The 15,000-nt window shown below is 41.1% G+C and overlaps 1 protein-coding gene across 3 annotated transcripts in view; it reads left to right on the top strand.

Annotated features, from left to right (window-relative positions):
- The window catches only part of LOC138948776 (carboxyl-terminal PDZ ligand of neuronal nitric oxide synthase protein-like), a 296,420-nt gene that overhangs the window by 179,992 nt on the left and 101,428 nt on the right, over positions 1-15,000 (top strand). For all 3 annotated transcript variants that reach the window (XM_070320388.1, XM_070320386.1, XM_070320387.1), the window contains exon 2: positions 9,443-9,514. In XM_070320388.1, the coding sequence (XP_070176489.1) occupies positions 9,443-9,514 (72 nt within the window). The remainder of the gene's footprint in view (positions 1-9,442; positions 9,515-15,000) is intronic.

Here is a 15,000-nt window from a genome sequence, read left to right as displayed (position 1 = left end):
CGTTCATCTTATTCTTCATCATTTTCTGATTCCAAAAACATATAGATATGTTATAATTGGATTAAAAACAAGCTCTGAAAATTAAAAATATAAAAATTATTATTAAAATTAAATTTCCGAAATCGTTTTAAAAACTATTTCATCTTATTCCTTGTCGGTTCCTGATTCAAAAAACATATAGATATGATATGTTTGGATTAAAAACACGCTCAGAAAGTTAAAACGAAGAGAGGTACAGTAAAGCGTGCTATGAAGCACAGCGCAACCGCTACAGCACCAAACAGGCTCGTCACTTTCACTGCCTTTTGCACTAGCGGCGGACTACGTTCACTTTCATTCTGTGAGTTCCACAGCTTGACAAAATGTAGTAATTTCGCCTTACGCGACTTGTTGTTGTTTATTTTAGTATTATTCTTTCCCGTTATTTTTACCTCGACTTGGAAACCATCGCCATCATTTTCTGATAAATATGTCCTGGGTTTTTCACATAATGCGAGCATCCTTCCGCCTTCCTGCTTTGTGTTGGTTTATCTTTTAATAGAATATAAAAAAAATATATATATAAAATATATTAACGAACTGCAAAAATGTTCTTCCTCGCCTTGTAGTGTTATTTGTCTGAGTGTTCATTTTCTTTGATTTTGCTTACTTTACATATATATGTGTTTGTGTAAATCCTCATTTTGTTTTTGGGGATGCAAGTTACTTTTCTTCTGTCGGCTTCAAAACCCTCTGGGCCCAAAGCCGAAAAAAACACCAATCTTGTGAAAACCTTACGAGAGAGCAATTGAAATCCTCTCTCAACGCTTTGATCTTTCAAAGGGTTGGTTCAGTTAGGTCAGTGTCACATTGACTTATGGGATGACCTTGGCCTGAATGTGTGTTTAATTTTCCGCGAAAGCAATCAACGACACAGCAGCAATTTTTAAAAAAACTGAAAACTGGTGTTGGCTTGGCTTCGGCCTTGGGGTATATTGAATCAATACTTAAAAGTAGCCACACAGAATGTGCGTATCTGACAGTAGGGAATGTCACGGAATAATCCCTACACCCCCCCCCCCCCCCTCCGCCTCCCCCTCCCCCCTGCTCCTCGTCTCCCCAAAACTCTCAACTGCAGGTTAAAAAATAGGGGTGTCTTACAGTGAAGGCACATTTACAATCGTTATGACCGGACATTCATTAGAAAATGTCTTTTTTAACATTTAGTCAAGTTTTGACTAATTGTATTAACGTAGAGGGGGGAATCGAGACGAGGGTCGTGGTGTATGTACGTGTGTGTGTCTGTCTGTGCGTGTGTGTGTGTGTAGAGCGATTCAGACCAAACTACTGGACCGATCTTTATGACATTTTACATGAGAGTTCCTGGGAATGATATCCCCGGATGTTTTTTTCATTTTTTTGATAAATACTGTTGATGACGTCATATCCGGCTTTTTGTAAAAGTTGAGGCGGCACTGTCACACCCTCATTTTTACTTCAATCAATCAATCAATATGAAGCTTAAATAGCGCGTATTCCGTGGGTACAGTTCTAAGCGCTTGTCGAAGAGTGGTCAACACAGGACTATCAAAGAAACTAACATCTACAGTCGGACACGAACCCTATCACACACTAGCAAACCCTGATACACATACAACAAACAACTGTTTAACAACAATGTACACATCAATAGCTAGGTCCAAACAAAATAATATTAAACACAAAGAAAACACCTCTCACAGAGCACAGCACAAGAATGTCTTTTGGGGCACAACACATCACGTCGAACATGAAAGTCGCAGCCAGCTACGGGAAGAACTGAGTCTTCAACCTACTCTTGAACGCGTCAAGAGAGGGGCTCTGGCGAAGCTCAAGCGGCAGGGAGTTCCAGACGGAGGGGCCCGCGGAGGGGAATGCACGCTGACCAGCAGATGCGAGTTTCGAGCGAGGGATGTGAAGGCGGAGTGGGTCAGCAGCAGAACGAAGGGGACGGTCGGAGGGCTGGGTGTACAGGTCCAGGGAGGATTGAAGGTACTCGGGAGCAGAGTCGTTGAGACACTTGTAGACCAGAGTGGACAGTTTGTAGGAGATTCGGGTGTTGACAGGGAGCCAGTGCAAGGAGCGAAGTAGGGGGTGATGTGGTCTCGCTTCGTCTTCCTCAACGTCAGCCTGGCAGCAGCGTTCTGGACTCGTTGTAGGCCATGAATGGATGAGGCGGGGAGGCCAGCCAGAAGGGAGTTGCAGTAGTCCAGACGACTGAAGATGAGGGAGACAACCAGCTTGACACAGGCGTCGTGGGTGAGGTAGCGACGGATGGAGGCGATGCGTCGTAGGTGGAAAAAGCAGGTCTTGATGATGAAGGAGATGTGTGTCTGCATGGAGAGAGTGGAGTCGAGAAAGACGCCAAGGCTCTTGACAGCAGGGGAGAATGGAACAGTCGCGTCATCCAGCTGGAGGTCGGTCACAGTGAGGGAAGCAATCTTCTGTCGTGTTCCAACGAGAAGGGCTTCCGTCTTCTCACTGTTCAGCTTCAACTTGTTCTCAGTCATCCAGTTCTTGATGTCAGTGAAACAACTGGAGATGGATCCCAGGTGATGGTCAACGTCCTCCGGCTTGGCGCTGTTCTGGAGCTTTGTGTCATCGGCAAAAGAGTTGTAGTTCAAGCCGTGGCGTTCGATGACCAAGGAGAGGGGTTGGGTGTACAGGGTGAAAAGGACAGGGCCGAGGACAGACCCTTGTGGGACGCCGAAGCGGACAGGGACAGGCTGAGAGGAGAACGAATCAGTGGTGACAGTCTGAGAGCGGTTCTGGAGGTAGTTCCGGAACCAAGAGAGGGGCTAGGGCGGTGTCGTGAATGCCGAACGTGGAACTGAGGCGATCGACGAGTAGCTGATGGTCGATCGTGTCGAAGGCCGCGGAAAGGTCCAGCAGCACAAGGGCAAAGGCGAGACCGCTATCTGTTGATTGAAATTTTTGTAAAGCAATCTTCGACGAAGGCTGGACTTCGGTATTGCATTTCAGCTTGGTGGCTTAAAAATTAATTAATGACTTTAGTCATTAAAAATCTGAAAATTGTAATTAAAAATTTTTTTATAAAACGATCCAAAGTTACGTTCATCTTATTCTTCATCATTTTCTGATTCTAAAAACATATAAATATGTTATATTTGGATTAAAAACAAGCTCTGAAAATTAAAAATATAAAAATTATGATCAAAATTAAATTTCCGAAATCGATTTAAAAACAATTTCATCTTATTCCTTGTCGGTTCCTGATTCCAAAAACATATAGATATGATATGTTTGGATTAAAAACACGCTCAGAAAGTTAAAACGAAGAGAGGTACAGAAAAGCGTGCTATGCAGTGCGTTCAGTTTCATTCTGTGAGTTTCACAGCTTGACTAAATGTAGTAATGTCGCCTTACGCGACTTGTTTTTTTCTTTTTTCCCACAAATAACATTATTACAAAGGAAAGGAATGTGTGCTTGTTCTTCGATTAATGTACATCAATATATATTATTATTAGATGTGGGTCTTAAAAAGGGTTCGGGGTGGGAGTCTGAAAAAATCCCCACAGATAATAATAATAATAATAATAATAATAATAATAATAATAATAATAATAATAATAATAATAATAATAATAAGAACATTTATATAGCGCTAAATCAAAAACTTTCGTTAAAAAGGCTTGCTCTAAGCGCTTGACATCTAAACTAAAACGTCATTCACACTCTTTACAATGATGTACAAGAACTTCATGTCACACTCTTTCATTCAGTATAGCACCATTCACACAGTTGTTATTCTGTACAAGACAATAAGTTAGTCTAACATTTAGAATGTTCATAAGATGAAAACAAGAGAAAACCAGACTGATTAAAACAACTGCTTAGTGCTAACAAAGCATGAATCTTAATGATAACGTAATACATGTTTAACTGTTAAGACCATAAAAAATGCTAAAATAACTTCGAACTTTTAAGAACTTCTTATAAGATACACAGTACATCTAGATAAACACCAGAATGATAAAACAAAAGGCAACTCGTTAAAACTATTAAATGCATCAATGTCTAAAACACGAAAAACTCAAATATAAGATACACAATTCTCTAGAATTGTTTATTAAAACTGAAACCGACCTGCTCAAAGTAAACCATACCCACCCCCTCCCTACCCACCCCCAACCCTCCTCCTACACTAAATACTAATTATTTCTACTCTTAACTTCCCAACTACACGTTATCCATAAACTATGCACAGGAACATGTGTGTCAGCATTATGTGGCACCGACATGACTTGTGCATATCTAGCTTACAGCTAAGGGTTAAAGTTAAAGGACTACTGCAGTGAAAAATTATATTTATAATAATTTAAAACAAAAGACAAAAATAACAAGCTGAATAGAGATGGAACCGTTACAGAACAGGATGGCAAAATGTTGCGACTTTAGGAGTTGTGTTTCTGGAAGAGGTGAGTTTTGAGGCTCGCTTGAATGACTGTACTGACTGAGAGTGGCGAATGTGAGAGGGGAGAGAGTTCCATTGAGTAGATGGTCTATAAGGGGCATCGTGGTCTTAGCCTTGACCGTGAGGTGAAATCGGTGTCCATTTGCCAAACTGAGACCACCAGAAGGGTAAAAAGACTGTCTCTTGAGCATCAAACGGATCGATGTTTATTGCCCTTGACTGATTCACGCTGATCTCCTCCCCTTGTTTCGTTCACCCTTAGACTTCCGTTATGGGACCGTTACTGTCAGAGTCTTTCTACAGTCATTAAGAGTGACGGCCCTTCGTCACAGTATTTGTTTATTGAAGACGAAGACACTGTTTCTTTTCGTGAGTGAAGGATTGAATGTGTATGGGGGATGCTAGGTGTAGAGAGTTAGGCCTGGGTTAGGTTGGGTATATAGGTGTGGGTGTGGGTGTGTGTCTGTGCGTTTGACAATTTATCTGAACTTTCTGTCTGTCTGTCTGCATGTACGCAGAGAGTGAGAGAGAGAGAGACAGACAGATTGGATTGGATTGGATTGGATTGTTTACTCATTTAGGCCATAGCCACTTATGAGAGACAGAGACAGAGACAAAAAGAGACAGAGACAGGAACAGTGAGACAGAGTCTGAGACTGAACTTTATTTTACACGGATAAAGATTTAAGGCTGGGCTTTTGAACGAGGGGGGAGAGAGAGAGAGAGAGAGAGAGAGAGAGAGAGAGAGAGAGAGAGAGAGAGAGAGAGAGAGAGAGAGAGAGAGAGAGACAGACAGACAGACAGACAGACAGACAGACAGACAGACAGACAGACAGAGACCAAACTTGGCTGCGTCTGTACGTTCACTTATGCATGTCTTTCAGTATGTCAGCTTGGTGACTTTTTGTCTGCGTTAAAAAACAATGACCTTGTCCGAATAGCGCTCGTCTGCGCAATTTCCTTGGTAAGCTAGTGTAGGAGTCGGGACAGCTCCTGTGAGGAGGAAATGATGGGGGCAACGGGAGGTAACGGCCGGAGGATAAAGTGCTGTTGTCGCTGTCTGCAATTGTCTGACTTGTCATTTCTTCATTGTGTGTGTGTGTATGTGATTGTGTGTGTATGTGTGTGTGTGTGTGTGTCTCTGTGTCTCTGTGTCTGTGAGTGTGTATGTATATGTGTGTGTGTGTGTGTGTGTGTGTGTATGTATATGTGTGTGTGTGTGTGTGTGTGTGTGTGTATGAGAGAGAGAGAGTTTTCTTGAGAAGATAGAGAGAAAGAGATAGATAGGAATATGTAGAAAGATAGAGAGATAAAAAAACAAAGAGACTGAGAGAGAGAGACGCACAGCATGTGTTCATTAATATTTCATTTGTATTACACATATTCTACAGTCAGTTTAAAGTAGGCTGACAGGATCATTATTAATGGCAGTACAGTGAGAAGAATAAGATAAGGGTTTGGAGGAAGGTGAGATTTTAGGATGATGGAAAAGGTATTAACAAATGTAAGCTGCCTAATTCCATCATTCTGATTTCGTAGCGGGGGTAAAGCGAAACAGGAGGGGAGAGAGACTCTCTCTCTCTCTCTCTCTCTCTCTCTCTCTCTCTCTCTCTCTCTCTCTCTCTCTCTCTCTCTCTCTCTCTCTCTTTCGTTATAATAAAGGTTTTCTGATAACGGCCAGGTGTCATTCTCTCTCTCTTTCTCTCTCTCTCTCTCTCTCTCTCTCTCTCTCGATCTGTCTCTCTCTCTCTCTCTCTCGATCAGTCTCTCTCTCTCTCTTTCTCTCTCTCTCTCTCTCTCTCTCTCTCTCTCTCTCTCTCTCTCTCTCTCTCTCTCTCTCTCTCTCTCTCTCTCTCTCTCTCTCTATAATAAATGATTTCTGACAATGACCAGATTCCATACGAAAATGAAACAATCTATGGTAAGATCTTTGCAAACTTAATACATGAAATCCAATATGGCGAAACGAACGAAGTAATATCCAACATGTGGTCTATTGCCAACAGCAAAGCGAAGCAAGAAATTACATTTTTGTAATATCCCAGTAACCCCCCCCCCCCCCTTGTTCGCACACACTCCCCAAGGGGGTATGAGAAGAAATCATGCAAGCGTGTTTGTACTCCATCACCATAAAACAACAATAACCGCAACACGGTGGCCTAGTGGTAAGGCGTCCGCCCAGTGAGCGGGAGGTCGTGGGTTCGAACCCCGGCCGGGTCATACCTAAGACTTTAAAATTGGCAATCTAGTGGCTGCTCCGCCTGGCGTCTGGCATTATGGGGTTAGTGCTGGGACTGGTTGGTCCGGTGTCGGAATAATGTGACTGGGTGAGACATGAAGCCTGTGCTGCGACTTCTGTTTTGTGTGTGGCGCACGTTAAATGTCAAAGCAGCACCGCCCTGATATGGCCCTTCGTGGTCGGCTGGGCGTTAAGCAAACAAACAAAAAAACAAAACAAAAAAACAATATGATTATGTTTCGTCCACTTGATATTGTATCCTTTCACAGTCTGTTGTGGGTGTGCATGAACATCAATAGAATAGAGTATAGTTACTTGCAAAATCCCGCGAAAACAATATCGCTCTGTTTTTCTTTTTAGTGTATACAATTATTAAGCTTTATATATACTCATCACAATTGTTTCAATATTGGTATCAATTAGCGCGAGTTTCTATGTCCGTGTTTCACGGTCGGTTTCCAGTATACATGTATGATAATACAACTTATATCAACAATTATATTAATGATACAAATAACGCCTATACTAATACCGGAAATCGATATCGTGTTTAAAGTAATCTTCAAACATTACCTTATCAATGGTTGGGTTTTTTCCTAATCGAACTTGCCATTTTTAGCAATTGAGATTATACAAGCAATTGTGTGTATCAACTGAAGCAAATTGATCAGCATTTTCTATTGCCACGGAATCTTTTTAAAAACATTTTTATTTTTATTTAAAAAAAAAAAAAATTTTTGGGGGGGATAAAGAACAAAAAGGAACATAAAAAGTTAAACTGCATCAAATGTTGGCCGTACTGGTATATTGCCCCGAGATATAATCAGCGCACTTTCGGGCACCAGAAGCCTGAAAAGTATCAAGCTACAGATCTATATAAACGTGATATTCTATGCTGAAACCCATTGCATTCAATGTCTGCAGAGACAGTTGCTTGCATATCCAGGGGACATATTTATTGCAGAAGTTACACCAGAATTGTTTCTGAACTTACAAATATTTTAATTCCCCCCCCCCTCCCCCTCTCTCTCTCTCTCGCCTCTCTACTCCTCCCTCCAAACCTCTTAAATCTGTGTCAAAATCTGAGTTCTTGTGATTACTTTTGCCCATTCCATGAAATAACATCATCCCAGGGCAGTCTTAAACAACAGGCACATCTTATGACCTGACTAGGAGGCAATGTCCCACCTCTCCCCTTATCTTCGACACAAAATCACAACGTCCAGGCTCTGAGTGTGTAAGAACAGGCGGTCAGAGATTTCTCATGCGTGGGAAGGAAAATCTAGATTAGGTAAATGAAATTTCTGCAAGAAGGTGTTTTCTTTTTAACACAAGGAAATACTTTTATGCGTTTTCAATAACGTTGTGTATTGAATTTTGTGAAATTCTTATGTTCCTGCCGAAGTTTGATTTCTTAAAGACATGGAACAAGCCTATGTTGTGAAAGTGAATGGGAATTTTTGTCAGCCATTGTTTTGTTCTTAAGAACAGTTTTGCTGGGGACAATTATGGCATGTGAATGTAAGTGTGTGTGACAAGCAGGATAATTTTTAAAAAAAAAGTTGAAAATTACAACCGTAAATCCGTTGGCTATCTCAGCCCTTGTTGTTTCTTGCGAACGCGCACACAAACACGCCCCCCCCCCCCCCCACTACACACACACACATAAACGCAAACACACACACACACGCACACACACACACACACGCACATACACAAGCACGCACGCACGCACGCACGCACACTTTCCCTATGCATTGATTTCGTGCCACGTATTTGATTGATAATCCCAGTAGTGTTACCAGCTTGTACCAGCTTGTCAAGAGAGGAAGGGAACGGGTTAGGTTGGGGTTTTGGGTAGGGGCAGGGGGGGTGGGTGGGGCGGTCATCTCCAAAAACACCAATGGATTCTTAGCTAGAATAGACGGGCCAGTCTCTGCTCTTTAATTTCCCTCTGACCTCGTAAATCTCGTGGAATCACCATGGAGGCGGACGAGATTCGGCGAGATTATCATCTGCCCACACCATATTTTAGGCTGAGATGCGACAGGTCTCGCTGACCCTTATTTGTTGCGTTTGCACGTCGTGAGAAGCGCAAAGGGTTAGTGTAATTGGGTTATGTCCCGTGTGTAAGATTTTTTGGTGGTAGTGTAAACGGCTGTTGTGAGTGTGTGATTGAGCGTTGTGTGTGTGTGTGTGTGTGTGTGTGTGTGTGTGTGTGTGTGTAAGCTTTCCGAGCTTACAGACATAGATAATCTGCCCACTTCATATGCGAGGTGTCTTAAAACAAAATTTGCTGACTCTTATTTCTTGCGTTCGCACGTGAAATCTGTTTGGTGTTTATGTAATTAGCTCATGTCTCTTGTGTGCGATGTGGAGTTCGTTTTTTGTCATCAAGCTTCAGTGTGTGTGTGTGTGTGTGTGTGTGTGTGTGTGTGTGTGTGTGTGTGTGTGTGTATGTGTGTGTGTGCGTGCGCGCGTGCGTGCGTGCGCGCGTGTCTGTCTGTCTGTCTGTGTCTGTATGTGTTTGAGTGCGTGTATGTGGGGGTGGGGTGGTGTTGGTAAATCCCAATTCAAATTTATTCACAGTTAGATACCCGTTTCGGGTGTGTTTCAGTACATTCAGATTTGACTTTGAACAGAAGATTCTAATTCCCATGTTTGCCATATTTCAGTACATTCAAACTATCCCATTAGTTCATTCAAAAACGCAGTAAATATTCAAATGCCAATTTGCTGTGTGTTTCAGTACATCGGTACTCTGGATGTACCCCGGCCAAGCAGCAGGGTGGAGATTGTTGCAGCCATGCGCAGAATTCGGGTGAGTCTCCTTTTTTGATTGATTTCTTTTGCTTTGTCAGCTTTTACTCTGATGCAAGGCTATAACAGTCGTGCAGAAGCAGGGGCTCACATCCATGAGAGATGGCATAGGACAAATGTCCTGAACAATGCAAAAGCGATAGGACATTTGTCCCGAAAAAACAAAATGAAATAGGACCTTTTTTTTCTCGCAACAAAACGTACATTAACAGCATGGTTTTGTCTGCTTGGAGAGACACATCGTAGCAAATCAAACTACTGTAAATTGGAAAGTACTGACATTTTCCCGATCAAATGAAAGCATAATCGGACAATGACCTCTTTGTGACAAAAACAATAGGACATATGTCCTCTTGCATGAAAAATGTATAGGACATTTGGAAAATATATCCGTGTATGTCCGATGTCCGACGTGGATGTGAGCCCCTGCAGAAGCATTGTCGGTTTACGATAAGCGTTTTGGTGGTAGCGCATGATCATGGACTGGACAAAACAAAACAGACACAGCAGTCCACAATAATCACCCAGACAAACATATTTTCATCAAACCGACTCGGAGAGTTACTGAATGGTCTTAGCAGCTCATAACTTACCTGCTCTTGCACGCAATCAGAAAAAGGAAGGGAGAGAGAGAGTCAGTGAGAGAGAAAAAGAGAGAAAGCGAGGGAAAGAAAGAGAGAGAGACAGACAGACAGACAGACAGACAGACAGACAGACAGACAGACAGAGATAGACATAGAGAAAGAAAGACAACCAGAGAGAGAGAGAGAGACAGAGAGAGACAGAGAGAGAGAGAGAGAGAGAGAGAGAGTGAGAGAGAGAAGGGGTGAGAGAGAGAGACAGTAAGAGAGAGAGAGACAGAGACACAGAGAGAGAGTGAGAGAAGGGGCGAGAGAAAGAGAGAGAGAGACAGTAAGAGAGAGAGAGACAGAGAGAGAGAGAGAGAGAGAGAGAGAGAGAGAGAGAGAGAGAGAGAGAGAGAGAGAGAGAGAGAGAGAGAGAGAGAGAGAGAGAGAGAGAGAGAGAGAGAGAGAGAGAGAGAGAGAGAGAGAGAGAGAAACACAACAGCGACATGCAGTTTTACTATGTTAGAGCCAACAGAATAAACAACAATATACGTAGAGGTTACATGCCGAGTCTCAGTGATTATTAAAAATAATGGTCGAAGTTGGCGGATCATGAAAAATGCGAGCTTCAGCGAGCTTTTTCATGACCGCGAACTGAGACCATTATTTTTAATAATCACTGAGACGAGGTGTGTAACCTCTTTATTCCTCCTTTCTTCAGTTATTCAAAGAAAACAGGAGTTTTTGTGCGAAAGTTTGATCGAATCCGAATCACTCAACCAGTCAACCTGCGCAGGCGATCGATTAATGCGCGGTTGTATAGTTCCGTGCAAATCATTCCATTCTGTTAACACTTCTTGTCAGTTTCCCTGTTTTGGACTAAAATCAAGTACACAGATATGCTGTTATTCTGCTGTGGCGGTAAAGGCAGATATTGTGTGTTCTGTTTATGTTTTAGTATCGCTTAGGATAATGTTCTTTCGTCAAATGGGACTAGCAGACGAACTTTTGCACCCGTGTTCCAACGTTAATCACTGTATGAAGTTCAGTTTTCTGGGGAAAATAGTGTATGAAACCGCTTTATGTTGTTTAAATTGATGAGATGTGTGCATTTGGTTGCGTGTGATCTGTTTATAAAATGATATATTGTTGAAAACTGACCGTCGGATTGCAGTCAGTGTTGTCGAAGAAACTGCGTTAAAAGAAGGGGAACTACTCTTGTCGCTAGAGTATGAGTTACTTGCCTTGGGAATTTGCTTGTGATGAACGGTTTGTGCACGGCAGATCTAGATTCAGAAAACAACCGAACTCATGGATTTTATATGGAGATTCATGTGTTCAGGCCTGTAGTTGTTAATTTAAATGCAGTATGTTTGTATTGTTTGCTCCAGAGATGTATACTTCGTACGTATAGAGCGTTCGGAACTTTTCAGTCGCAAAAGTAGTACCGAAACAGAACAGCTTCTCAACCCATTGCACTATCGAGGATTCAGGCTGTTGCTGGCTCGTTATTTGTTTGGTTGCTGGGTCATTATCGAAAAATAACTAGCTCTACAAGTTTACAGAGGTAAAGAAGCAGAGGGGGGAATAAAACGTCATATTGGTTAAAGGCTTGTACAGTCAAAACATCACTGAAAAGACATTATCACGCACACAAACAAAAGAGCAGAAAACAGAACAGCAACAAAATAGCGCCAAGACACAAAACCTAGCATACCAGCAACGACACGACACAACAAGGGATTGCTGTAGTTTCTGCATGTTTTATACATGTATGCATGTCATTGGAGCATTTCTAACATATTTGTTTTGAAGATGTGCCAACAATGACACAAACCTGCCACATATTTGTGGAGTGTTTGGCTCATCTGGCGAGACACGGTTCATCATTGTTGGCATAGTTGTGAGGGAAGCGTTGTCAGGAGACACAGTTTACGAGACAAAACGAGAGCTTTAAAAAATAGGTAAAATAAGAACAAATTACCGAGAGAGAGAGAGAGAGGGACAGACAGAGGGAGAGACAGACAGACAGACAGACAGACAGACAGATGCAGAGAGATATGCAGAGAGGGAGATAGAGGGAGAGAGAGGGAGAGAGAGAGACAGAGCGACAAATAGAGACATACAGAGAGAGAGAGATGCGGAGAAAGAGATAGAGGGAGAGAGGGAGAGGGAGAGATAGAGAGAGAAAAAAATGTTTGGGAGACAGACACAAAGAACGAGCGGAATCCCCCAAAAAGTTCAAGACTGCATGCAACATACCAACTAAGCTCTCAGCATAGCTTATGAAGATAAACAGCAAGCATCGAGAGACTACTAAGACTGACATCCCCCTGTCTTCACCTCCCGTCTGCCACATTATTTATGGCTGTGAGTATAATTCCCACCGGCGTCGAAGATCCGGATTTCGGCTTGAGTGAGTTACAGTTTCGAAGATGCTGTGGTTTTGGTACCCGACCTTAGTTTTCTAAAGTCTACGAGCTAGGGAGACATAAATCGAATGTCTTTCGTTTAATGTTTCGGTCTTATAAAATTATACTGTTGACTGGACTCAGACTGAAGAATGGATCTGATGAGGGGAGGTGGATATATATTTGGAATTTATATTTTGGAATGTCTTTCTCTTGTGATTTACAGCTTACGTTTTATGTTTCGCACTTATATACAATTATTTTTTGACCGGACTCAGACTGAAGAATGGATCTGATGAGGGGAGTTGAATATACATTTGGAATTCCGTCTGACCCAGACGCACTTACAAGTATTGACTGAAAGAGGAGATCAAAGGCGCTGTCCTTCTCGTGTAAACGAAGCGGCTCACTATCTCAGATCTGGCCAGGCATTTACATGGGATAAGGGTACCCCTGCACTTACACACATACCACAAATCAGCAGCCTAGATGATTTCTGTGAAGTTTACTAATCACTTTCTTAACAGCCACGTACGTGTGTTAAACTGCGAAATTCATTCCCCAAAAGTTTCAACTTTGCAATGGAAGCAGTCAGGGTGTTGAATTTTGGTATGTATGGAAGTGGAGGGATGGTCTTATTCAATGTTATGTTTATGTGGGACCTATTGTTAAAATTACATATTTTTGCTTCTTTGAATCTGTATTCTTACTGATTCTTTTTTATTTTTTATGTTTTGTAAACCTCAGTTGCATGCAGGTTCGCTACTACAATTATTTTTTGCCTCCTTCTTTTTTTCCTTTTTTTGTGGCTTGGAGCAAACCTTCTTCATAGGTCTTTTCTTTTCTCAGTCAAATGTGTACATTTTTAATCAACAAACTTTATCAATAAACTAATATGTTTAAATGAATTAATAAAAATAATCATAACATAAATTTATTCCTAATGGTTCAGCTCAGTTTCCAATAATACACCCAAATCTAACTTTTTCCCATTATTTAAATTTTCCAATGGTCATTTTGGTAATTAAAATACAATAATTCACAAAATAAATATAATCATTTTTCAAACTTTCCCTAAAATAACCCAAAAATACATTTTCTTCATTCAAAATGATGGCAACATGTATTTTCTTACAAACAAAATCTTTACATATTTTCCAACCCTTCATCACCTCTTGGCAACTAAAAAAGAAATGTTCAAGGGTGTCTAATTCATAACAAACTTAACACTTATTCGATGATCGTAATCCCATGTTGTTTAAACATGCTCTAATAAACTTTGCTGTTATATTACCACCATTAACAATGAAATCCTGCAATGTAAAATATTGATATGGTAATGTGTCTGTACGTCTGGATTTAAGTGCTGTGCATAATGCATTGTATTCAAACTGTCTGGATGGTTTATAACCCACTTTTTGACATAAATCTTCAAAAGAAGTAAAAATACCATTTTCATTCATAACATCCTTTACAAATGAAATAATTTGTTTAATAAAATCTTTAAAAAATAGGTATTTATGTTTAAATTGAATATTCATATTGTTCCAAATGCATTGGTCCTTCAATAATACTGGTGCAAAATCATACTTTTTACAGAAAACACTTTTATTGTCAAGCCAAGTCAAAAACACTTGTTTCCAAAACACTGATCTGCAACTATTGAGGCCAATCATCGTTTTCGAAGATGCATTTGAGTCAAAGCACGATAAACCAATGCCCAGACTTGCCAGACAATATCTTGGAATAACAGACCAATACTTTTGTGTGGAGTTTTGCAAATTAACAAGCCAGGAAATTATAAATGAGTTGTGCATATTCTTACTGCTTCTTCATAACTTTGCAATATTACTCAAACAGACTTGCATGAAATGGATGCGTTACAGGATTGTGTGTTTGAGTGTGTGTGTTTGAGTGTGTGTGTGTGTGTGTGTGTGTGTGTGTGCGTGAATGTGTGTGTGTGTGTGTGTGTGTGTGTGTGTGTGTGTACATGTATGCGTGCGTGCGTGCGTGCGTGCGTGTTTTTTGTTCTGTTTCTGTGTCTGTCTGTATGTTTGTATCTCTGAGTGTTTGAGTGCATGCTGTTCATGGTGATTGGACAAGATTAAATCGCAACATTTACAACAAGATGGTTCCCGCGATTGATTTCTTGCTGTGGTCTACTTTTTACTGCAAGAAACCCAAAGACAGACTGTACATTGCCGAGATTAAAGAAAACATAAATCTGACTCAAGTGTTTGGAGGGATTGGTCTCTAGCAGACATGTTGCTCTATCTATGGTCTCTGGGGCATGCGATTTATCGTTTCAAATGTTGCCTCCCAAACAGGCGTGATTTTATTGGTCTCAGTTAAAAGTGTTTTGGTACAGTATGTTTCTGTGAGAAACTTTTTGAAGACTGGAAAGTAATTTAAGCGGTTGGTTAAATTGCTGCTTTTGCAAAGCTGACACTATCTGTTTCAATCTGGCACTTTTCATGTCTGTCTATTTGTCTGTCTGTCTGTCTGTCTGT

Source organism: Littorina saxatilis, linkage group LG15 (assembly GCF_037325665.1).
Source record: "Littorina saxatilis isolate snail1 linkage group LG15, US_GU_Lsax_2.0, whole genome shotgun sequence".
Taxonomy (NCBI): Eukaryota; Metazoa; Mollusca; class Gastropoda; order Littorinimorpha; family Littorinidae; genus Littorina; species Littorina saxatilis.
The sequence above is the reverse complement of the archived record's forward strand: the minus strand, read 5'-3'. Positions and strand labels throughout refer to the sequence as shown.